A 23640-nucleotide genomic window follows, 5' to 3' on the forward strand; every position below is an offset into this window, starting at 1 on the left:
TCTTTTAGCAACTTTTCTCAGTTTTCTAAACTAGATGCCAATTATTTCAATAATCGATTAATCACGATTAATCAAAATAATGATGGTTGTCCAACAGTTCAAAAACCCATAAAATTTGGAAGTGAAGTCAGAAAATATTCAACACCAGTTGCACTTTCAGCCTTTTATTTGTTTGCTTCAGTTGACCTCTCAACAGCAAATCTCTCGCGGTCTAAAAAAATAATATTTCAGAAAACATGATTTCACAGGTGCGATAGCGTCCAGTTCATACCAGCTGCTGATGTTACGCACGAAGCTCTTAAAGAGCAATACGAAGACATTATGTTCCTTCAACACGCACACGCCGTCCCAAACAAATATTTTACATCTTTTTTATTTCTCTTGGAGGGAGTCGTAATAAACTAAACGCAGTCGTCAGCATCGGGTTTGTTTCATGGATTCATCTTTTCCAACAAGTTAATCCAACAGCAAAGATATACTGACTGAGGTATCTGTCCAGCATTTTGTAAAGAATGCAGCCTTGTAAGGGATTCATGTGAAGCAGCACGTTTAAAAAATTACCCATTTGGGATCCAAGTGAGTCAGATTTAAAACCGAGAAACTGAGCTGCTTAGGCCTGGCAGCAGATCCCAGCACTGTAAATATGCACGAACATGAACGCACCGTCCACACAGGAAACTTCGCAAGAGATCCAGGGGTGTGATGCAGCACCTTGCAAAAGTGATCAAGCCTCTCAGACTTGTTCACAGTGTTGATTTTCAAACTCATAAAACATGATTTTATGGGTTTGAATTAAGCCCACCAGAATCGGGATCGTTTCTCCAATTGGATTTTCCGTATATCTACGCAAAATGCCTTAAACTCCGTTAGACTGGATGGTGAGCAAATGTGAACCACAACATTTAAAGGGAATCTGTTATGTAAAATTACCGTTTTGCATGTTTTTATACTTCTACTAGTGTCTATTTAAGGAAGCAATTAGTTGTTATTTAGCAATAAGTTAATGTTTTTTGGTGTCTGGAAAATGAGTCATTTCAAAACTTCCCCAACATTTAGTCACAATTGACAGGCACTGTGCTGTTACCTGGTAACCCAAGCGGAGCTCCAGCACATTTGGTCAGCTGGTATTACTGTTCTACAGACTGTACAATGGCTGCTGGAAAAGACAAGTGTTTTGTTGTTGACTTAACATCCAGAAACCACTAACTGCATGTTTGTTGGTTGTGCAGGAGGCTCCACTTCTGCTTTTTAAAGATGTACAGTTCTGCATCTATTTGCAGCTATTTTAAGGTGTGAGTGTAAACGTTGAACAGGGGGCGTGGCCAGCAGCAGATTATTAAAGAAACAAGAGTTCAAAAGAGGAATAACTTACAAAAGAATCTGATTATCTAAGAATGATTTTGTGCAAATAATAAGATGGACATGTTTTTTACAGATCAAAGACCAATACTAAGCGAGGCAGCACAATAGGTCACCTTTAAGTCTTCCCATGATTATATTTAGGACTAAACTTTGACAGGGACATTCTAACCTACGAGTATGTTCTGATCTAAACGGCTGAATATTTTAGGAAAAAGTCCTGATAGGAGGTGAAGCTCCAACTCCGTCTCACATCTTTTACAGCCTTAACAAGGTTTTTCTTCCAGAACTTCCTGATGTATTTTTTCACTCTTCTCACAGTCAACTCCAGCCATCTTCCCCACATCATAATGCTCACCCTACCTGCCAAGCAGAGTCCAAAGATGGTCAGCAGAACCAGGACGTACAAGGACACAATCGCATATTTGATGGCGGACAGGGAGTTCAGGAGACTGCAGTGCTGGTCCTGCTTCCTGCGGCGCTTTGCGCACACTAAAACAAAAACAAACGTTGAAAAATATTTTGCACTTTCAGATTAAGACGACAGAAATCTACTGCTGGCTTGCTGCTGAAAAGTGACATGTGTTAGAAATTTATTGCAACAATTTGACAACATGCAGCGGTGGGCATATAATGTGAAAATTGTACTCAAGTAAAGTCAGCACTACTTCATCATAGTTTTACGTTTGGTAAAAGTAAAACAAATTATTCAAGTAAAAATATTTAGGAAAAAGTCAAGTACTGATCAAATTATCATATAATATTTAAAAATTAAATAATGAGATAAACCAAAACATAAAGTAAAGTGAACATGAGTAACAAAAATAACAAAATCAGGCAAAAAATAAAAAATAAAATTCAAATTAGTTATGAAACTTTAACAAAAGCTGCAGGTGTGTTTCTGAGTCTGGTGGATTTTTGGTCAAAACATGTTTGTTTTTCATTCAATAGGTACAAAATCCAGAAATGTCTCTTCAGTTAAAGTAGCAATACTTTGTAATAAAGTTACTCGAGAAAAAGTAAATGAGCAAATGTAACTAGTTGCTGCCCAGCTCTTACTCCAAGGGGCCACATGTCCAACACGACGCGATCCACTCGCTGGTTTTTAAACAAAACTTCAACCACGATCTTCATCTTCTGGCAAAATCTCTGCATCGCTTCACAATTATCCCGACAACCAGCATCAAATTCTGCTGCATGAACTGCACACAGTCACCGAGGAGCCATTATTAAAACACATGTCGGCACTTAACCGTCCTCTCCGGGTCAGACGCAGGCTTGATAAAAGTGATGAATGATGGAAAAGCTGTTTCTGTGTCTGTGTGTTGGACAGCTGGGCGGGACGCGGCGTTGATGGAAACGCTCGCCTCGGGTCAAGAAGATGAATCAGTTTTCAAACCTTCTTATGGAATCACATTCTTCATCTGTAACTAGAACCGGACTCAGACTTTTCCTCTCTCAAGTGAAATTATGGACTCTGACTGAAGAAATTCTTTATTGGAGCATAAATTTGGAATAATTGGATCTCAAAGAGTTTCTCAGTTTGTACTAGATTTGCTTTATATAGAAATTTGACTTGCTTTATTTGAATAAAGACTAAAAGCAGCTTGATTGCAGAAGCTGCATTTCCATTACAAATATGCCGATATTCCAAAAAACGCAGTTTTGCACTTGCAATGTTTTCATTAAGTAAAAAACACAATTAAAGTTTTTGTGTTTTTGCAGTGCAATGTGTTGTGGAAAGACCTCAAGACGTCCAGGGCATTGCGATAACGACGACGTCCACTGGGTTTTCACACGGTCAGAGATTCTGTCTCCCTGCAAACACTCAGGATGTTGGACTGTGTCCGAACTTTAAAACAAAAACAGCGTGTTGTCATTTGGGCCGTGGCAATCCTTCACTGGATGCAGGTGGACACACACATTAACTTCTCCCTCCGTGATGAAGAACACGCGCAGCAGCGGCGTCAGACAAACACAGCTGGCTGAGACGCGCATGAGTCACACGGCTGGAATTCACAGCACAGAAACAAACAACACGCCGTCGTGTTGTTTACAGAAATTCTGGTTTTAAATCAGAATCAAAATGGTTTAAATTAATTAAGCACCATCAGGCAAATCAGGTCTTAAATCTCTAATCTGCCAATAACAATTAAGAAGGAGATATGCGATTATTTTTATATTTTAACAACAAAATGTTGAGCTTAAGGTTGAAATTCTGAGATTAAAATGATCTTTATTGAATTTAAAAGTTAGCTAGATGCTAAGAAGGTTATGAAAAGGCAAAAAAAGTGGCAAATAAATTTTCACCTGACTGTAAATAAGTAACTATGCCAGACATTTAGCTAATTGACATCATAAGTTTAACTGCCTGTAATGTTGGATTTTCCCAGATGGAAAATATTTAGTGTAGGTGGACATTTGCAGCCCTTTGAATGCAAATTTTACGTTTTTTTATTTGCAATTAGGGTAAAATTATAATTGACATAATGTTTTTACAATGGAAAATGTTTAGTGCAACACAAATTTTTTTTTATAATTAAGCATTTAGAACAACGTTTAGCCAGAAACTTTTACTAAAACGTCCCCTTTGCTGCACACAAATCAGCCTTTTCTGCCTCATTAAACTTTGCAAATGTTTTGAAAAAAGTGACCCAGTCGTCACACTGAAAATAATTCGGTCAATCGAGCCAAAAAAGGTGAAAACTAGATGTATTTATTTAAATACAGACAACATCCCAAATTCTTTTTTTGGATCTATAATAAATGAAATGAAAATAAATAAATAAATAAAAGACCACTTCATTTACTTGATTTTTAGCCCACAAATACTTTTGACTCAAAGTTTAGTCACCCTTACTTAGTGTAAAGAAAATATGTTTCTTTGTGACTTTAGCTGTTCGTTTGTTATCTGAATAAACCGAATTGGATGCCAACAAGTTCTCCAGTTGATGTTAACTCAAACTTTCCCAGCAAACCGGCCAAGCTGCAGGGTGAAACCTGAGAATATTAAATCTGTGAGTTCGTTCAGCTGCACCTCGACTCAAAAATACAGATGTCATTTCTGGACATTTAGATGACCAGAGCCAGAGGAGGACCAAATGCCAAGAACATGATCGCATCACCGTCTTTTTCCCAGCAGTTTCAGGGTCCAACTTCATCTGAGTTTGATGATGATGGTGGGTTTTTTTCATAAAACACAAAGTTTAAAAAATCTCCTAATGAAACTCAAAGAAAATACCTTATCCTTAAAAGCAGATAAATTAACCTCACAAGTAATTTCTATAATTTTGATAAAGTATAAAGTTTCTTACCTTCATCGCAAAGGTTGAGTTTGGACAAGTTGTGTCCATCGTAGACTTCCTCATACATGGAGCCGCTCTCTCTTTCCTCATTTGTGCTCAGATACATGGCTTTGTTTTCCATCCCCTCCGAAACTAAAGAAACAATAAAACGATCCAGTTAAAACATCTCCTATAAGCTCCACTACAGAATCCTGCCATCAGATTCTGGTCTGGCTGCTGGTGCATACATCTTAGTACACTTAAAATAAAAGAAAAAAATTACTAATAAGTAACTTTTCAGCTTGTTTTACATCAATAATTTCTTAAAATGGATTATTTCATTTATAACAAGAAAAAAAATACATAAATTAGTGAAATTATCTGCCGGTGGAACTAAGACTTTTTTTTTTTTAATCAATATTAAGAAATGATTCGATTAAAAGAAGCTTCTGTCTTGTAAGTCATTTTTTTCTTATGTTCTCCAGCAACTAGATCCAAATTTAATGTCAAGATTTTGAGTTTTTACAGTGTGGAAATGGTAAAAAAAAATTTAATTCCCATTTATTCTGAAAATAAACTTTTATGTGTGTTTATTAGTTTAGAGGGAAAGAATTAGAGATTGATCCAGGTGACAGTGAAAAAAACTGTGAAAAAACAAAATAATAATAATACAAATTTAAACCAGGGTGTGATTAAACCAACTTTGATTAACCACACAGCTGGAAAAACTAAACAGTTGAAACACCTTTGAGTTCCTTTGAATCAAGACTAAAACCCTCAGAGTCACTTTTGAAGCAAATTAATAAAACATTGACCAACGTTTCCACGTCTAACCAAATCTTTCCTGCTTCACTGTGCATCAGGGTTTTAACCATATTTTAGATGTGAAGTTTGTCAAAATGTGTTTGTTTTGTTTCTCCACATTTATTGGTGGTTTTTGTTGGGCAGTTGGTGGTTACCGTAGCAACCAGTAACTGATAGCTCCGCCCCCTTTTTCCTGTAACGGTGGTAAATATTAGCATCGGTTTGCTTTACAAGTATTATAGCATTCTGGACAAATGTAGTCATACTCAGTGTTTCATGAGTGATTTTGGTCTGTTTTTAACTGTCGTTATCAATGTGCATGTTTAATTTTGTAGATGCTAACTGCTGCTAAGCTATTGCTCTGTAGTTTGTTTATTAGATTTTATTTAATGTTTAGTTGCAGAAACTGCTGGACTGATTTTAACCACCAACTTGATTTCATAGGTTCACCTGAATTTGTGTTATGAAGTCAAACTGTAGGACCTGTGTGTTTTATGACTTCGTACTTTTGTGGTTTTTTTTATATCAAGCACTTTGAAATGCCTTGTTGCTGTAATTTGCAACAGAAATAAACTTAATTGATTGATTTATTGATTTAAAACGATTACATTCTGTTTATCTTGAAGCCTCATTCTACGTAATCTATTTAAAACAATAAGCTATTTTACATGCTCAATGTCATTTTAATAGCCAGCGTTCTCTAAATTGAGGATTTATAGTTAAAATTCAATTAAATAAAACATTAAAACCAAATTAAAATATTTTTACACAAAGTTAAAGGAAAAATGTGTTTTTTTATATATATAAATACCTTACAGGTGTATTTTGCTTTTTACGAGTATGTTTAATCATGTATGTTTTTCTTCTTTATTGCCCTCTGCAGAGGCTAATGCGATAGGCCAGCTGTGAAAGCTCTCATCATCGCTACTCAGTTCAAACTACAACAAACTTTCAGACTCACGCTGAAAAGTCCAACATAAGCAAACAGAAGGAAATCCTGGTGCAGTAAAGACTGCATCTGTCTCTAACCCAGAGTTGAGCAATTTGTCCTTCTGCCAGTTTGGTTGGATGCTAGCTGCAGTTTAGCTGCAATCCATCTGCTTGGCTCTTCAGAAGTTATAAAACCTGAATGAAATCACATGTTTGAACGAGCAGAGAAGTCGGTCAAAGAGTGATTTACCTTTCATACCAACCAGGAGGGAGGAATGTGGAGCATGGCGGCTATCGCTAACAATATTACGTCACATCAGAGGTGGTGCGGGCGGCCATTTGTAAAGTTGATCAGCAATAATTTGGGCAACTTAGCTTGTCATAAAAATTGTGATTCATTTATCAATGTCACATTTTTACAATCTTCTCAAAATGACGTGACAGTATGGTCTGTTTTGATAAGGAATCAATAAACTTCATGTTAAATAGGAAGCAAAACACGCCTAATTCACTGTTTATCATTCCCAGCAATGAGCAATGAGTCTGTTATCAAAAGCACTCTGACTCCGAACAGCTTATTTGTCCAGATTTTAACTGATGTTTCAACAAAATTCTCATTCTGTTCAGTGTCGGTAAATCATGTTCGGCCTGCAGACTTTCCCACGGCGCGCTCAATCTAAATCAAACAGAAATGAAGTGGAAGAACATAAAACAAACAGAAAGGACAGAGGACAGAAAGGGAGTGACAGAGATGAAATGAGAGGCAGGAGTTGTGGCTGTGAACTCATTCTGTGTTTGAGAAAGCGGTTAAAAAGCGCTTAGTCAGGACTTTTTCATTAAAGCGGGATATAAGGCTCAGGTTGACATTTCGGCAGGAATCATCTAGGCTGCTAGGAGATCACACGAAACACACAAAACCCCCAAACGTCAGCGAGTGTTTGCGTGTGTCTGTGGAGCGAATATCTCCTTCCCAAGTTCTGTGGGACACAACTCTAACGGTTTATTTGCTCCATCAGGGTCGAGGAACGATGGTGGGAAAGCAAAGTGATCTAAAAATAAAATCTCTGATTTTTTCAAAACAAATCCCATTTTAATAGATGTTTTCATTTGCTAAAAAAAGAAATTACAAATGACAGAAAATGTTTTCAGAAAGCGTTTTTTATTGAGTCATCTCTTAAGACACTTTTTGCTTTATTGCCACGTTTTAAACAGTTAAGCTGACTGGCAGCTAACCAGAATGACCAGTTGCATTTACTCAAGTGATATTTTGAAAAAAAAAAAAAAAAAAAAAACTTTTAAAATTATTTTTGTATTTTTACTATTTCCACATGAGTTTCTATTTGTCCGATTATTTAATTTTTACATATTGAACGACTGACGGTTTGACCAGTACTTTTTACCAAATACTTTTTTACTCTTACTTGAGTAATTTCGTGGATAGTATCATTACTTTTGTCCAGCCTCAGTAGAGCGGGAACCAGTTATTGGTATGGTTTTGGCACACTGTTTTGTCCCTCGGTTTTATTACACTGATATTATTATGCTGTGTTCATACCAAAGAGACCCAATGACAATTTTTTTGTCAAATTGGACTTTTTTGACACGGTTGTTCACATTTCCAAAAAGGTGCAACTCTAATGTGAACTGCAAACGACCTGAAAGTGTCCCGCATGCGCAGTGGAGCGCAACGACGGCACACACAAATAGCAAACTCAATGTTTTGCCAACCGCTATAAAAAAAGAAGTGCTGAGTGTTTACACAGGTAAACATGGATGCTAACGGTGGAGCATAGCTAATGACTTTGAAGTTGCTGTGCGGAAAGAGCCAATACATTAACATCTTCATGCTCATAGTCTGTCAGGGTTGTTGTTTTTCTTCCCTCTTGCGAGTATCAGTGCGTTTATCGGGTATCAGTGACGTTCAGGTTGGATGAACGCGACCCGGACGTTCAGATGGTACCGGACATCCAACCCCATCTGGGTCGCATTCAAAAAAATCTGATCTGTGTTGTCTGGACTGCCATGAAAAGATCAGACACAGGTCAGCTTTTGGGCGTTTTCTTCCCTGACAGTCCAGTAGATTCAGTTGGATTAATGAGCAAAATTTCAATGCGTCAAACAACCAAACCATTTTAAAAAGCTGTTCCCCTCCTGTCCTGTGGGAGCGCTGCACTAAGAGCTGCTGAAGTAAACGACAGAAAAACCCCTCAAGAAGACACTGAGCAGCTTTCTTCTTCATGATTTTAACGCGCCTGGATTACTGCTTTGTAGTTGAACATGTCTCCTGCTGGCTCTAGTCGTGTGTTTGCTTTGGTTGCATTTACCCAGAATGCCCTGCGCCGTGGTCCACTTCCTACTTTTGGAGCGGTCTACTTGCATTCACATTTGCATTTAAACAGCACCAGAGTTCACTTCAACTGAACCAAGACCGAGGTTTGTCAGCGAACTAGAGTTCACTTTTCTGGTCCAGTTTCACATTCACATCTCGCCTAATGAGCCAGACTTTCTACATAAACAAACTGGAATTTGATTAATACGCACCAAAAAGACACCATTTCTTTTTATGTATTTTTTTCTTCTTTAAGATCAATTTTACCCATTGGGCACTCAAATAAACCTGAGCCTTTCTGTGTTGAACACCAAAAGGCAATTAAATGAGTTTTTACTGTAATTAACGTATTGTTATGCACTTGACTTTCTCTAGCGTAGAAAGTACACCATCACTAGATATTCTAATTTTTGTGAAAAGTGAATGAAATGCTCCACAGAGCCCATAGTTTGTTCACAATGCTCCAGTTTGACGGACTGTAAGCATGGAAAGGATATCAACAATAAAAGCAGGTCGGCGACTCTCTGACCGGTCAACTGAACCATCTCACCATTTGTCCCAACAAACATCCGATTGTCTGCAATGTGTGTGGTCTCTGCTGGATCCAAATGGATAATTCAAAGCTATAAAACCTATTTTAGAAGTCAAATTACCTGTAAAATTGATGCATATGAGTCAAATAAAACAGCATCTCTCTATAGACATCATAGAAAACTCCCATGCCAAAGCCCAGTCACCCATAAACATTAACCTATTTTCTCCCCTCATTAAAAAGATACTTCATTCATGACCGCTGAAACACAAAGTAACCACTTTCAGCGGGTGAATTGCATTCAATGAATTTCCTGTCTTTTGTAGCACAAAGCTGTGATGACAAAATTGCAGCAAATCAAGTGTTGAGTTATCTATTCATCTAGATTTCAACGAGAAATGAACAGATCTTGACTTCAATTGAGGAGGTCAAACGTTCAGCTTATTGATTGATTTTGCAAAACAGTATTTTTGAATTATTATTGATTCATGAGAAGCAACAAAAATGGGAGATAAAGCATTAAAATTGGTCACAATTACATTTTGTCGAGTTTTGTTTTGAAGCTATTTTCTTGATTGTTCATTGAACCAAAATATGTTGATAATCATGAGATTAGAAAATAATAACAAAAAGAATAGTCTCACCTTCTGCCTCAGAAGTGAAAAGCAACAAAAATCACAGCTCTGCCTTCCTCATAATTTCCTCCAGACAGTTGCGTCTTCACGCTTTTCACCTCCTGAAAGTGAAATCAGCGCCAACTTTGAGGAAACGGAGAGGAAAAGCAGAGAAGCTGCAGCATGAGCTCGTCCTGTCAGTGTTGCAGAGACTGTCAGCAGCCGAGCACTGCAGCCCCAACGCGGACATGTGGAATAATAAATCCACAACATCGTCATGTGACCACTACCAACCTCCAGCTGATGATTGCTGCGCGCGAGCCGCAGACAGGAAGGAGATGCACGTTTCTCCAGTAGCTGGACCTGCGCGCCCTCTGCTGGACACACGCAGGAATGACTGTTAAAATCAGGGAGTTTGACATGTTTTTACATCGTTTTAGGGCAATTTGTAATAGGAAAAACGAGGGAAAAGAGACAATATATATATTTTTATCTACAAAAATTTTGATATAAAAACTTGGAATCTTTTGAGTTTAAAATATGTAAAAAATAAGCTTAGAAAATTTTTGATTAATCTCAAAAATTTTCAAGGAAAAAATTCCTTTAAAAAGTCGAATATATGCCAGATTAAAAACTATCGGAGTTTTTCTACAAATATTTTGGGAGCCTTTTAGCTCCAACAGTTAAAAATGAGTGAAAACAAATCTCAGAAATTTTCCACAAAAATAATAAGAAAAAATTTCTCATTTTTTTCTAGCAAAATTTTTACTTTTAAAATGTAAAAGTTGTCTAGAAAATATTTGAGATTACTATAAAACTTCCTGAGTTTTTTAGGATTTTAACCTTTAACCTCATAAGTATTTTTTTCTCAAAAATCTTTGAGGTTAACCTAAAATAATTTACTCCTTTTTACATAACTGTCCAGTGAAAAGTGTGGACTACAACAACAAAATCAAACGCTCATATAATTATCTTTACCGGTGACGTCAAAAACATTCCTGACAACACCTGAAGGCATCACAGAGGAGTGGGCGGGGCGTAAACATACCTGAGCGGAGACGTCCTTGCGTTGGGCAGGTAATCAGGAGGTCCAACATAAAACTCACCGAACTGAAGGTAAAAACGGGAAATAACTGGGACATCATTTAATCTGTGGGATTTAATCCGCTTCTGAGTTCAACAGTAATGAAACTTTAACGCTGATTTTCAGGTGTGATGTTTAGAAAAGGTGAGTTCTTGCTCTTTAGCGGTGGGCGGGTTTCTGCTGATCATTTTGATCAGAAATCTGGAGACTAATTTTAATCCTTCAGATTACAGTGGAACATCTTTCACTTTGCAATAAGTGTGCTTTAAATTCAGTCTTTAAGTTTGCCAAATTAAACATTAAAGAATAGAAAGTGCACCATATATACTATTAGATAGTTAATGTTCACATTTTAGTTTATTGAAGTTGAGTTAAAATAAACCTTTCTGCTTTAGTTTGATCATAAATACACTTAGGAATTTTTTATATGTTGATATAAAGATATTATACTTGTAAGTTTTTGCAGCAGAAGCAACTTTCTTAAAGTGAACTCAAACTGTAATGTTTTAACAATAAAGAATCAAAGATCAATTTATTCTAAGTATCAATACATTGTGGCAGAAATAAGTCAAAAGTATTAAATTATAAATGTAATTATTAGTATTAGTGAAGTTAATCTTAAATTTCTCTATATTTTTCAGAATAAGCCAATCACTGCTATTTTTTAGTTAGATTTTTAGCATAAAATAATTAATCGTACACTCTCACCTCTTTTAATGTTGTTCTTTGACTTTTCATCACATTTTTCACCATATTTTAATTTCTACATATCTGCACTGTGTTAGATGCCTTGGAAATTATTTTGTGCTCTTCTCCTGACTTATACCTTTAGACATATTTAGCAAATTCTCTTGACATTCAGAATGAGATGACACTGAGAAAAACACTTTTTGCACTTTATCAGATGCCAGGTGAATATGAACACTAGCAGTCACATTATTTTACTTATTTATTCCCCCATTTAAATGTTTTGTTTTGTAATTCTCCAGGAAACCACAAGGTGGAGGGGTTACATCTTGGCAAGCTTCTGTTGTGCCACGATTCATTTTATTTTATGGGACCATATAATCTACTGGCTGCATCTCTGAAATATAAATGTGACAGAGAGGATTTCTGCTTGAGCTACGGGACATGAATGTTGTTTCCCAACTTATTCAGAATATTTCCCGGCAGACCTACGACCTCCTGCAAGGTTCTGGCCAATTTGGCTTGCAGGAGGAAATTGATTCTGTTCTCCTTTGACCAGCAGCAGACCTGCTGCCGGGCGGCATAAGGAACGACTGACGTTTCTGCTTTGGGATGAACACAAATAGGATTCATATTCTTAAAGCACATTGCACTGTGAAAAGGTTTTTCCTCTTGCAGATTTCTCCTGTTTGTGTTTTTCTGGCTTTAATATTCTGGGTCAAACACATTTAAAAAAAAGTAGCAAAACAAAGTTTTCTTTTTTCCTAATTTTTTTTCCATTATGTGACCAATGCCCAACTTTTTCACGGCAGTCTGAACGGCCGCATTTTATTCACCCCACAAAAAATAAAACATCTGATTTGTTCCACTTCCATATTTGGCATTGATCCAGATAATCTGTCACTGCAGATAGAAAAAATGTAGTAAATTTACAGCAAAGATTTCAGCAACAAGGACATTTTTGAGCTTCAAAAGTTTAATCTTTGTGAGAAAAAAATCCAGTTTAATCAAATTTAGGAATTTCAGAGTTTGAAAAATAAAAAAATTGCTAGAAAAAAAATCAGAAATTTTTAGATTAATCTAAAAAATTTTCCATAAAAAACTTGGACATTTTTTAGTTTCAAATTTTGAAAATGTTCAAGTTTTGGGAAATTTGTGTCAACATTTCTGAATCTTCTAAAAATTTCTGCATTTTTTTTTCTAGGAGTTTTTTTTCTTACTATTGGAGCTCAAATAAGAAATATTCTTAGGTTAATCTCAAACTTTTTCTTGATTTTTCTCAAAGTTTTCAGAGCTTAATCTCAGAATGTCAGTTTTTTGGAGGAGGATTTGGTCCTTTTTTCAGTCTATAGTGGCTCTTATGCATCCTGATGGTTTCCAAAGCATCTGCAATCATCACATTTTCCTTTCCAGATGAATTTATGATTGATTTTGTTTTATGAAATAGATTATTGCTTCTTTCTTTAATCTTTTAGCCTACTTCATGTTTTCAGTCAGAATTAAGAGTTTAGAAATTGGTTAGGAATCAGACCCTGTTGTTTATGAGCTGGTCTTCACCTTTCATAAATGAAATTATCAGCTACAAGCAGCTTTTAGAAATCAAGTTATGTTTGTCTGATGTTAAAATAAAATAGGAGAAATGTGTCTGTTTTCACTTTGGTGGCTGCAGAAAAAGCAAAAGCTGCTGCCTGTAGTAACAGAGACCTATGGAAAGCAGTGATGTGCTGTGGTGCATATTACATTTGTTTACAAGTCCTGGTTCAGTAGCTAAATCTAAATTAAAGTGCTTCCAGCAAATGAGACAAGCTGTATATACAGTCAGTTTATGCGTCTATAAAACGAGACCCGCTGAGGCCTGTAAAGTTTAGGAAATGCTGTCGTCATGCCGAACATCAGCACCGCCGACCGCCGTCGGATTTCCTTCTCCGTCTCTTTGCCCCGGTCACTTTCTGTATGTCACTCACTCCGCTGGGAGCTCGTTATTGTCTCAGCCAATCATACCTCATCCCTAATTAACTCAGGAAATTGCATTCCTGTATTTACAGCCCTAATAACTCGCCTGGCCTGCTGAAAAGGTCACATCAACAGTTTAGCAGGTTTTTGCCCTACAGCACCGTAACCCAGAGGGATATGACTGTAAGAGAAGCCCGAACCTCAGGGAGCCTGTAAGAATCATAAAAACGAAGTGTTTTTTGACCTTCAAATGTACTGAGATTCAGCTCAAAATGTTCAGGAAGTTGCCAGCCTCACAGGAAATCAGGCTTACGCGGAAGAAGAAGTAGGTGATGCTGCGGCACGTGTCGGAAACTGTTAAGGTGTCGTTTTCTGACGCCACAGACAGACGAGTTGTCAGTTGATGCGCCTGAATATCAGTGAGCAGACGTGTGCATTTCAGTTCACAGCTGAAATGCTGAGATCTGATCGTCTGGGGAGAGAAATCACTTATAATTTCACTGCTTTTTTGGGACATAACATGTGACTTATTTGAAGCAGTGTGTGAAAAATCCCCACAGAATGACTGCGCTGTGCAACGCGCTGGAAAAGACAAGTGTTCTGTTGTTGTCTTACCATTCTTGTTGGTTGTGCAGGAGGCTCCACTTCTGCTTTTCAAAGATGTTTTGCTTCTTCAGCGCCTGAAAGAATTGCTTTTATGGAAAAGAAGCACGAAGAAGAATACTTAACCAACAAGTTTAAACTAAAAAGCAAAACATAAGAAAAGGGACACAGCACTGTATGATCGACAAAACGTTTTTATCTTTTGTCTCTTTGGCGCTCCTCTTCCTAATGGTTCAATTAGTTCAATTATGTTAGGAAGATGAATCCCTTTTGGGGTTTTTTTGTACCTCCACTGGTTTATGATTTCTGTTTTCCATACCAGGGTGGTTATAATGAGCGAGCTGCATCCAGTATCGTCCTGGTCTGTGGAAGAGGTTCTGGAGTGGATTCAGGAACAGCACCCAGGACTCATGGAGACTCTCTACAAAGGCATCATCAAACACGCCATATCAGGTACAACTAATCCCGGTTTTTGACATCTAAACAGTTCGTAAAAGATTTTATGTTAAACTCTGAAGGGTTTCAGGATGCGTTCACACCAACCCAGTGTATTCTGGGTCAGAGAATCTGGTTCGTTTAGGGAAGTGTGAATGTGTATTGACCAAAAACGTCAACTCTGGTCCACCTTGAGACCTCAGTCCTTGTTTGATTGAAGTAATAAAGAGTGGTAAACAGAGAAAGACAGCTTTATTTGAGTTCCCAAAAGGCAACGAATGTTAAAATAAAAACCACAGCAGCTGAAAATGGAACAAATGTTGCAGTTTTGGACTATGAAGTGTGAAAACATCTTTAGTTTAGCTAACTGGTGTGAATGCTGATTTGTGTAATAAATGACTTCGCAGGCCGAGCTTTACTGAGACTGAGGGAACATCACCTGCAGCTGCTTGGGGTGGAGGATGACAAGCAGCAGCAGGAAATATTGCAGGACCTTCTGCTTCTCAGAGTTCAGGAAGAAATCAATGAACTCAATGACATTTGCTCTGGTAAATATACTGGCGGCTGAGCAGCATACTGATACAATATAGTCAGAAAAATCAACTCTGCAAGGAAGTAGATGAAAACAGCTAATTTTGCTCAGAGCTTAAAAACATGTAAGCTCAGTAAATTTGACTTTATTTGATCTCTTGTCTCCTGACCAGACTGTTTTTCTTCATGAAGACGGCGAACCGACAGAAAGATACCAGCTGGGTTTTTTATTTCCCGTCTGTCCGTTCATCTGTGCGAAGGAGATTGAAAGGTGGCAGTGATGGAAATAACAAGAGAAGGTGAACAGAAAGGAGGATCGATGGGGACGAGAAGAGAGAGAGAGAGAAAGAGAGAGAGAGAGAAACCCATTTCCTGTGTGAAATTTGACCCTCGCAGATGGATGAGATTAGTTTTTGTCTGGTTGTCTTTTTTTTTTATCCCTATTGTCCATTTGTCTCCGTCCTTTTCCTCTGTCTGTATTCTGTTTAACCATACCAGTATCAAATATCCTCCAAATCTGTATTAAATAACACTCCCAGCATCCAGAATGATGCCCTTGTGGAAGCTGCTAAGAACTACAAAAAAACAAAACAAAAAAAGGTCTAGAAAAACATTTTGTTTGCTGATTATTTTTAATATATATAATTGTAACTGTTGCACCTTTGTGGTTATTTACAGAATATGTATAAAGTACAGTATGAACATGTCAATATTTTGCCATATTAAAACTCTTTCATTTAGGTTCAAAATCTAAAACTTGCTAAATTTGTTTAAACAACTAAACTTGGCTCAAATATTTTACAGTGCACCACTTCCTGTCTTCTTCTTTGTCTTTTTTTTTTGTTTTTACCAGTAATTACATCCAGCAATGTTGGATTTTTAGTAAAATGCTAACAAAAACTTTATCGAAAAACAGGAGTTTATTTCAGAATTGTCATGTTTCCATTTATTTTTGCACATTTATGTGTTGAATAAAAATGCAGCTCATTTAATTGTGTTATTCATTATTTTATTTTAAGATTTTTTTTGTTTTTATTGCTGAAAAAACATTTATTTGTTCTAAAGGTTGGATGGAAAAGTAGGTCACAACATTTTGTTTGTTTTTGTTCAGTTTGAGCTAAAATCTGAAGTTTTTTTTATCAGACTTGGAAACATTTATTGTAAAGCTAAAGACTAAAAATCTGAATATTTAATAAAGAACTTGCTATTTCAACCTCTTTTATTCCTGTATATAAATCTTTAAACCATCTGAGTTAAGAAATAATAAACTAAAACATGCTGACATGGCTTCCCTTCTGAAATATATTTACTTTTTCTTTAAAATAGACTTTAATTTCTCAATAACATGAATGAACTCATATTTCAGGTTTGGTGCTGGTTTGTGATAATGTGCTTATTATTAGATGTTTGTCTTTTTAGTTCACAGCTAAACACAGAATGTTGAAGCCACATCAACAGAGTTTGAGCTTTTCAGGGTTTTTTTTAACCAATTGAAATTAGTTTTAAAAAAAAACTTTAAATAGAAATAAGACGCATCTGTGTGGCTTCTTCTGATATTTCTTAAATTAAAATCTGAATTGAAATAGTTTTGCTCTTTGCTTTTCTTTCATCCATTTCTTTTCTGACTGATCTAAACTAATATATATATATATTTGTCTTTTTTACTATAATGTTGAAAGAGAAACATTTCAAGAATTGTTAGCATTGATGAAGCAGCTTATCTAAAGAGGAGGATCTTTAATGGTGCGTTTTAGACATCAACACCGTTTGTGCTGCGCGTCAAAGTTTCAGGCAGTGAAATAAAAAGTGCTGCTTTTGCAACATAATCTTGGCTGTTTGCTTTCTTCCTAATCATCCGTCTTTTTGGACGCCGGAGTGCAATCATGAATCATTTGTTTGTGGCGGAGCGGCTTTTACAGCTGCAGCTCCACGCCTCATAAATACCCAGAGTTTCCACCATAACTCAGGTTTTTCTCTGTCGTTGGGAAAATCCTCAGGGAGAGAGCGCTGAGGAAGATCTACTGCTAAAGCTAAAGGTCATAATAATGAAAACATATTAATGCAGACTTGTGTGCGCCCCTTAAATCAGGAGTCATAAGAGTTGAGGACAGAGTTGATAAAGTATGCAATAAAATGTAGCCCAATTGCATCACTCATATATCAGCCAGTTACACTAAAGCGTTTCACGCAAACAGACAGAAAACTCAGGTAAAAGTTAAAATCTTTTCTCTAATAGCCATAAAATAGGTTTCATGGAAAAGACAGCTTCTCCTTCTTGCTGTCATGTTTGAAGAATTGAGACTTTATTTCAATTCTTAGGTTTTAAAATGAGAGATTTAAAAACAGAAGATGGATTTATTGTCTTCTGTTGATGTTTACAGCTTGGATTTATAATTTATGAATTAGTCAGAAACAGCTTGCTTCTGACTAATCCATAAAAACATTCAGTTTTCAGGGTATTTTTTCATTTTTTTAAATTTTTAACCAGGTTAAGCTAAAATGAAACCACTTTAAATATTATGGGTGCGACATATTTACAGAAAAATACTTTTTTAATCTTAAATGTGAAATGTATAATTTTTTTTGTCCATTTTTGACTTTTTTACTGCTCTGATAGTTTTTCTTTAAGCAATTAACTTGAACTATTTCATAATTATTTCAATAATTGATTAATCTCTATTAATCCCATTAATTATTCCTGCAGTAGGAGAGTTGTGCAACACTTTCTGGATTATACTGTCATGCTGAATAAATTAGATTACTGATGTAACTAGTTTTTCAGACTAAAAAATAAGAATTATTGGAGAATTTTAGTTTTCAGTAACTGTAACCCTCTTCCATTTATAAATCATTTTGTCTTAAATGTTGAGTTTTCATTTGGTGTAAGAGGAAAATCATCAGTCAGAAATAAAATCCATGAGTCTTTGTGTAATAAATCTTTGTAATATGCTTCACTTGGTTAATTAAATTGCTGAAATAAATACATTTTTTTCAAACTAATCAAATATAAAAGACATTTTTTCTGCTTTTCACAGTTAATCTTTATATTGTGATGAGGTTTAACACGGGGTACACTGTAAAAAGAGAAAACATTACCAAGCATTATTACTAGTGCTAGTTTCTAGTGCAAATCTGTTAATGGACTTGAAATGAGACAAAATTAACTCACAAATAAGCTTGTTTTAAGCCATCATATAGATTGAATTAAAAATATTTATTCCACCGGCAGATTATTTCACATTTTTCTCATATTGCAGGTGAAATAATCTGCCAGTGGAATAACTAGAACTTATTCATAAATATTAAGACTCTATTGTCTCTATATTTCACTGAAAAGTTTCTTGTAAGTTAGTTTGTCTTATTTCAGGTATGCTTGAAAATCTGCACTAGAAACTAAAAAAATTTTTTTTCAGATTCTGAAAAACTTTTTTTATGCTTTTTTTTTTTCTTTTTTAAAAGTATTTTCTGTCTACAATACTTGTTTTGGAAAATGTTTTTTATCCTAAAAATACAATTTTCCCACTTTCTAAAAACGTTTTTTGTTTCTTTTCCAACAGTATTTTAAAAAATAAGTAATTTATTTTTCTAAAAGGAAAGGCAGGGTTAAAGATTTAGCATTTTTTCAGTGTAACGACTAGCAACTACTGTAACCCGGTATTTTATATTTCAACTGGTGATATGAGTGAATAACATGAGTCAAGCTTTTGCAGCAACATGTTTGGGAATCTCTTCAAAAACAAAATCTCCGCCCTGTTAGGGACATGTAACAACTCGGCCCGTAAGTTAGAGTGTGTGAGGAAAGAGTGCTTACACACACACACACACACACACACACACACACACACACACACACACACACACACATACACACACACACACACACACACACACACACACACACACACACACACACACACACACACACACACACACACACACACACACACACACACACACACACACACCCTCTCCTCCTGTTTTCCTGAGCCTGGTGTGTGTGTCTGGGTGTGATTAATCCTTCACGAGACGCTGTGGCATTTGACTGGGCAGGAACGACAACGAGGCAATGCTTAGTCAGCACAAACATAAATCCATCTTACTGGCACAAAGAAGGGATGATGAAGTGCAGCAGTGACCCCGACCACCAAGCTCAGATGAAATGTCTGCAGAAAAAGAGATGCAAGCCGAGTTTAACGTACGGAAAACCTCAGAAACTCGAAGTGCAGTGTGTTAAATTCAAGACAACTGCAGGTGAAACACCCGGTGGTCGTGTAGTTTCTATAAAACACGCTGTGTTTGTATCGCTTTTAAAAATCAAAATCAAATTTAGACAAAATTTTCTACATTAATTGTTATTTACTAGAGGTAAAGTTTATTGTGTTTGACTGCACTGCAAAAACACAAAATCTTACCAAGTATTTTTTTTTTTGGTTCAGTTTCCAGCACATTTGGAATGAGACCAAACTAACTTCAAAGTATCAGCCAGATATTGCAGCTTGTTTTAAGTAAATAACTTTAATATTTCTGAAAACGTTACATTTCCACTGGCGCCGTTACCTAGAAGCCAAATTCTAGTTCCAGCGGCAGATTATCACATTTATAACATTTTTCACATAAGTGAAATAATTTGACAGTGAAACAAATGCTTTTAGTGCCACTTTGCATTAAAATGTAATCATTTACCGAACGACACTTCATGACCGGTGTCATAAACTTTCATGGCGTTTTGTCATATTTATGCACAGCACTTGAAATGAGGTGTTACTAAAACGGTCGCTGCTGCAAAGCATCAACTTTAATCAGACAGGATTTGGAGACATTTGGAATAAAATCAAGCAAATCAAAGGAAATGTCTGCATTTAAAAAAACATACCTCAGAATACCACGAATAATAGTAAAGAAAGAGCAGCGCTACTTCAATATGTTTTTAAATGATATTTATAACTGCAGAGTAGGAACAGCATTTGGTAAAAGTGGTACTGCGTTAATGCGGCGCTGTGATCCGGCGTCTCTGTCTGGCTTCAGTGAACTTTGAACCCAGCTGTGCACCATCCACCGTCTCCCAGCCACAGCCGTCTTTCTGTCACTTTCTAAGATCAATACTTACTTGAAGAAAAAATGAGTTTGTGTCAGACCAGAAGAACGGAGGAAGCAGAGAGAAGTTCACTGTGGGTTCAGAGGGTTGTGACTCAGCAGCTTCTCTTCAGAGGCCTCCGGGCTGCAGCAACACAAGACCCTGAAACAACATCCACTCTCATTACGACTCGCTGGAAGCTCCGGCTGCAAACCTGCTGATGGGATCCAACCTCTGTGGTAACGACAGCAGAGCTGCTAGCGCGAACTGGCATAAAAACACACACAGCTCTTGGATCTTCTTGACAGCATCTTAGGCTCCTGAGGATAAGATCTGTTAGTTAAAACCAGAGGCTGGAACACCTGGAGGTCAAATGGAGGTTAAAGTCTGACATTTTTCCTTATTCGTAAACAAGGAAAGGTCGTGAAGCTTTATTGGATGTTACTCATCTTAAATTATGTTTTTGAAATCCTACAACAGCTAAAATGTGTTTTGATTACAGTTTGTGAAGAAGGCAGTTGCGCTCAGTATCTATTTTCATGTTGTTTCCTTCAGAGGTTCTCGGTGCAGCGCCCCCGCAGGCGAGGAGGGGAACAGATTTTCAAAACGCCAACATCAGCAGCTGAAAATAAAACGAAAGTTGCGATTTTTGCCCCCAATCGAACTTAATCTACGAAGTGTGAAAATGCCGTCAGTGTGAGTGAAAGGTTGAGTTTAGCTTTTAGTAGGACATGCTCCTGGATGTGTGTTTTGACCAGTCTCACCACCAAACACACACATTTCTCAAGACAAACCAGCAACACAGGAGGAAAGGCTCGCCCAGCAAACTACAGCCGCAAAAACAACAAAAAGAAAAAATGTAGGAGTGGAAAAAACCCAACAGAGAGAGTATTTTATTACCTGGAAGTGGGAAAATGAGTTTTGTCAACAAATGGCCCATCTATTTCCCCTCACATCAATGGCTCCGTGGCATGTGATTTATCTTCTCCGTATTGGAAGCAATGGAGTGAGAACAGAAGGGAGGGAGGAGAGGAGAGGATGGACTCCTGCTGCCCTGAACAGTCTTTTGGGTGTAACCATGAAAATATGTTAGATAGAGGGAGCAATCTGAGCAGAAATATAACAAAATCAGGAATTTATATCCTCATTTCACATGTCAGGCGGTAAGCACACACTCTGCTGTAGCCTGGATCAAATAATTATGACAGCAGAGCTCAGTCACACGTAATATAATCAGAATTCAGGGAAAGATTAAAGAGGAACTATTATTCAAAATTCACAAATAAACCAACCAGCCGTTTTATTTAATGTTTTGGGAATAAGTAAAAAAAATTTTGGGCATCTGGAAAAAAAGCCTCTTTGAGCTCCAGCACAGTTGTTCAGCTGGTTTTACCGCCATTCAATGGCTGCAGGAACAGACAAGAGTTTTGTTGGTGACTTAAACACTGCCTCTATTCTTGTGATTGTGCAGGAGGCTCCACTTCTGCTTTTCAAAGTTGTACGGTTGTATAATTACGCTTCTGTTTGCAGCCATTTTCACATGTGAGTGTAAACGCTGAATTTGGTGGCCAGCAGCAGACCATTTGGATTTAAAGTGACAGAGGCCCTAAAACACCTCAGGAAGAGCCGAGCAGACAAAAATATTGTTTTCTGAGAATTATTTTGTGCAAAATAATGTAATAAACATGTTACATGTTGTTATTTTATGTGAAAGGTCTCCTGTAGACATCCAGTTGCATATTTAGAGAAAAGACCAGACTCCAAAGCATAACAATAACCGCTCTGTTTGTCGTTTTTGTGTCGCCCACCAGGCCTTTACCGGCACTGCTGCTTCAACGTTCTTACTAATTCTCTTTCCCGTCCGCAGGAAGGAGCATTTCCCAATTTGTTTGCTTCTAACGTCCGAATCCTTGTCATGTTTTGCTTGCTGGGATATTGCAGAGTTCAATGTTGCAGAAGCAACCCTGGAAAAATTAGAAACTGCTGGGAGGCAGCAGCTCATTTCTGTTTGACTCGCTGCCAGACGAGCTGCTTGGCAGCAAAGGCAGAAAAACCTGGAGGAAACCCAACATGTCTAAGGTGGAACAGGAGCAGGATCCTGTGTAGGAGAAATTAACTCCGTCTGGCAGCGAGTTTCTGATTCAGTGAAAAGAAGAACTAAAGGAAGATGGAAGAACTAAATTCATAAAATGGGTTTGAAACTAAGATTTTGAATCATGAGATGAAGCATTTGGTCATTAAAGAGCTTCCAAGCTTCGTTCTGTGATGCTACATTTGGATAAAGAAACCAAAGGGAAAGCTGTGGCTGCATAATAAATTATAAATACAAGTTATCAACTTTTTATGTCAGTAAACTAAACTGGCAACGAGAAGAAACTCTGAGCATGTTGGAAAACCCTTTAAATGTTTCTCTGCACATTTCTTTATGTAACTACACTCAAATATCAAACATTTGGGCTCAAAAAACCATAAGTGAAGTATTTTTTTTTTAAATAACAGCAAGAAAATATGAGACGCTTTTGAAACAGAAAACAACAAAATAAACACAGGGGGAAAAAATGTATTAGTAGACAATAAAAATATGCAAAATTTTTACATTTTGTGTCGGTTGTGTTAAATACTGACTGAATAATCAGAAAATTGTGTTTTTCTCACATTATCAAACATACTTATTTATAAAATACAATAAAAAGAAAATGTTTAGATTGGCGGGTGTTTATATTTCAAATCAGAAACTCATTAACTCATGACAGATTTCAGGTTTTACCTTCTTGTTCCTGGAAGAAATGTTAAAGTTTTGGAGTCCAGAATCTGTGAAGGTAGATAAAGAATTAGGGTGATGGGAAGGAATCCTCCCAACATAAAATATACATTAATTCATCCACTTCCTGTTTCCTGTCAGAGATCATCAGTTTTGTTCATTTTAAAAAAATCCAACAAGGTTCCAGATTCTCAGGAGCTTTGGGGAGAAATATTACAAATCTAACTCCTGCCTGAACAGCATTTCCCTAAATGATAAAAAAAAAACTAAAAAAGTCAAATTAAAATCCCAGCTGTGCTTCTTGAAGGACAGAAAATTATTTAAGTATTATGATACTTCATGACCTCTTTACTGCAGATCTGGTTCATTTTAATAATCTATCCCAACTCAAACCAATCCAGGATTAACCACAAGTACCAGAATATGAGCAGCAGGACATCTTAAGACAAAATCTATAGGAGAAAACTGGGTGTTGCTGATGCAACGCTCTAATCATTTGGTGGTTTTGTTTGATGATAGCGTTCCTCACAGCAGGAATAATGTGTTATTTTTCTGCAGCTAGTTGATGAAGTGTAATTATCCTGTCTGCTCTGTGACAGCGATGGCCGTCAGAAGAGCTGTGGTTCAAATCAACGCAGAAACTTTATTGTAAAATGTAAT

The 23640-nt window shown here is 36.8% G+C and overlaps 2 protein-coding genes across 3 annotated transcripts in view; one reads left to right on the forward strand and one right to left on the reverse strand.

Annotated features, from left to right (window-relative positions):
* The window catches only part of scara5 (scavenger receptor class A, member 5 (putative)), a 63748-nt gene extending 53664 nt beyond the window's left edge, over positions 1-10084 (reverse strand). The window contains exons 1-3 of the mRNA XM_055054398.1: positions 9883-10084; positions 4674-4796; positions 1723-1851 (exon numbers count right to left, since the gene is read on the reverse strand). Of these exons, the coding sequence (XP_054910373.1) occupies positions 1723-1851; positions 4674-4785 (241 nt within the window). The 5' untranslated portion in view covers positions 4786-4796; positions 9883-10084. The remainder of the gene's footprint in view (positions 1-1722; positions 1852-4673; positions 4797-9882) is intronic.
* Positions 10085-10905: 821 nt separating this feature from the next.
* LOC129375356 (sterile alpha motif domain-containing protein 12-like) lies at positions 10906-16137 on the forward strand. Of its 2 annotated transcripts, none has more exons than XM_055054388.1 (4): positions 10906-10968; positions 14502-14632; positions 15022-15162; positions 15319-16137. In XM_055054388.1, the coding sequence occupies exons 2-4, from the start codon at positions 14512-14514 to the stop codon at positions 15333-15335; spliced, it is 279 nt and encodes a 92-aa protein (XP_054910363.1). In that variant the 5' UTR covers positions 10906-10968; positions 14502-14511; the 3' UTR covers positions 15336-16137. The 2 variants fall into 2 exon arrangements, with proteins under 2 accessions (XP_054910363.1, XP_054910362.1); XM_055054387.1 differs by lacking the exon at positions 10906-10968 and adding an exon at positions 10977-11080.
* The last annotated feature ends 7503 nt before the right edge of the window (positions 16138-23640 follow it).

This window comes from Poeciliopsis prolifica, unplaced genomic scaffold (genome assembly GCF_027474105.1).
Source record: "Poeciliopsis prolifica strain line A6 unplaced genomic scaffold, Auburn_PproV2 SCAFFOLD039, whole genome shotgun sequence".
NCBI classification, from domain to species: domain Eukaryota; kingdom Metazoa; phylum Chordata; class Actinopteri; order Cyprinodontiformes; family Poeciliidae; genus Poeciliopsis; species Poeciliopsis prolifica.

What these genes read in the sequence shown, in the direction of transcription:
- LOC129375356 (XM_055054388.1), top strand. Translation starts at nt 14,512, where the DNA reads ATGAGCGAGCTGCATCCAGTATCGTCCTGGTCTGTGGAAGAGGTTCTG. An exon ending in CATCAAACACGCCATATCAG is followed by an intron (nt 14,633 to 15,021) that starts GTACAACTAATC and finishes ATGACTTCGCAG; the next exon opens with GCCGAGCTTTACTGAGACTG.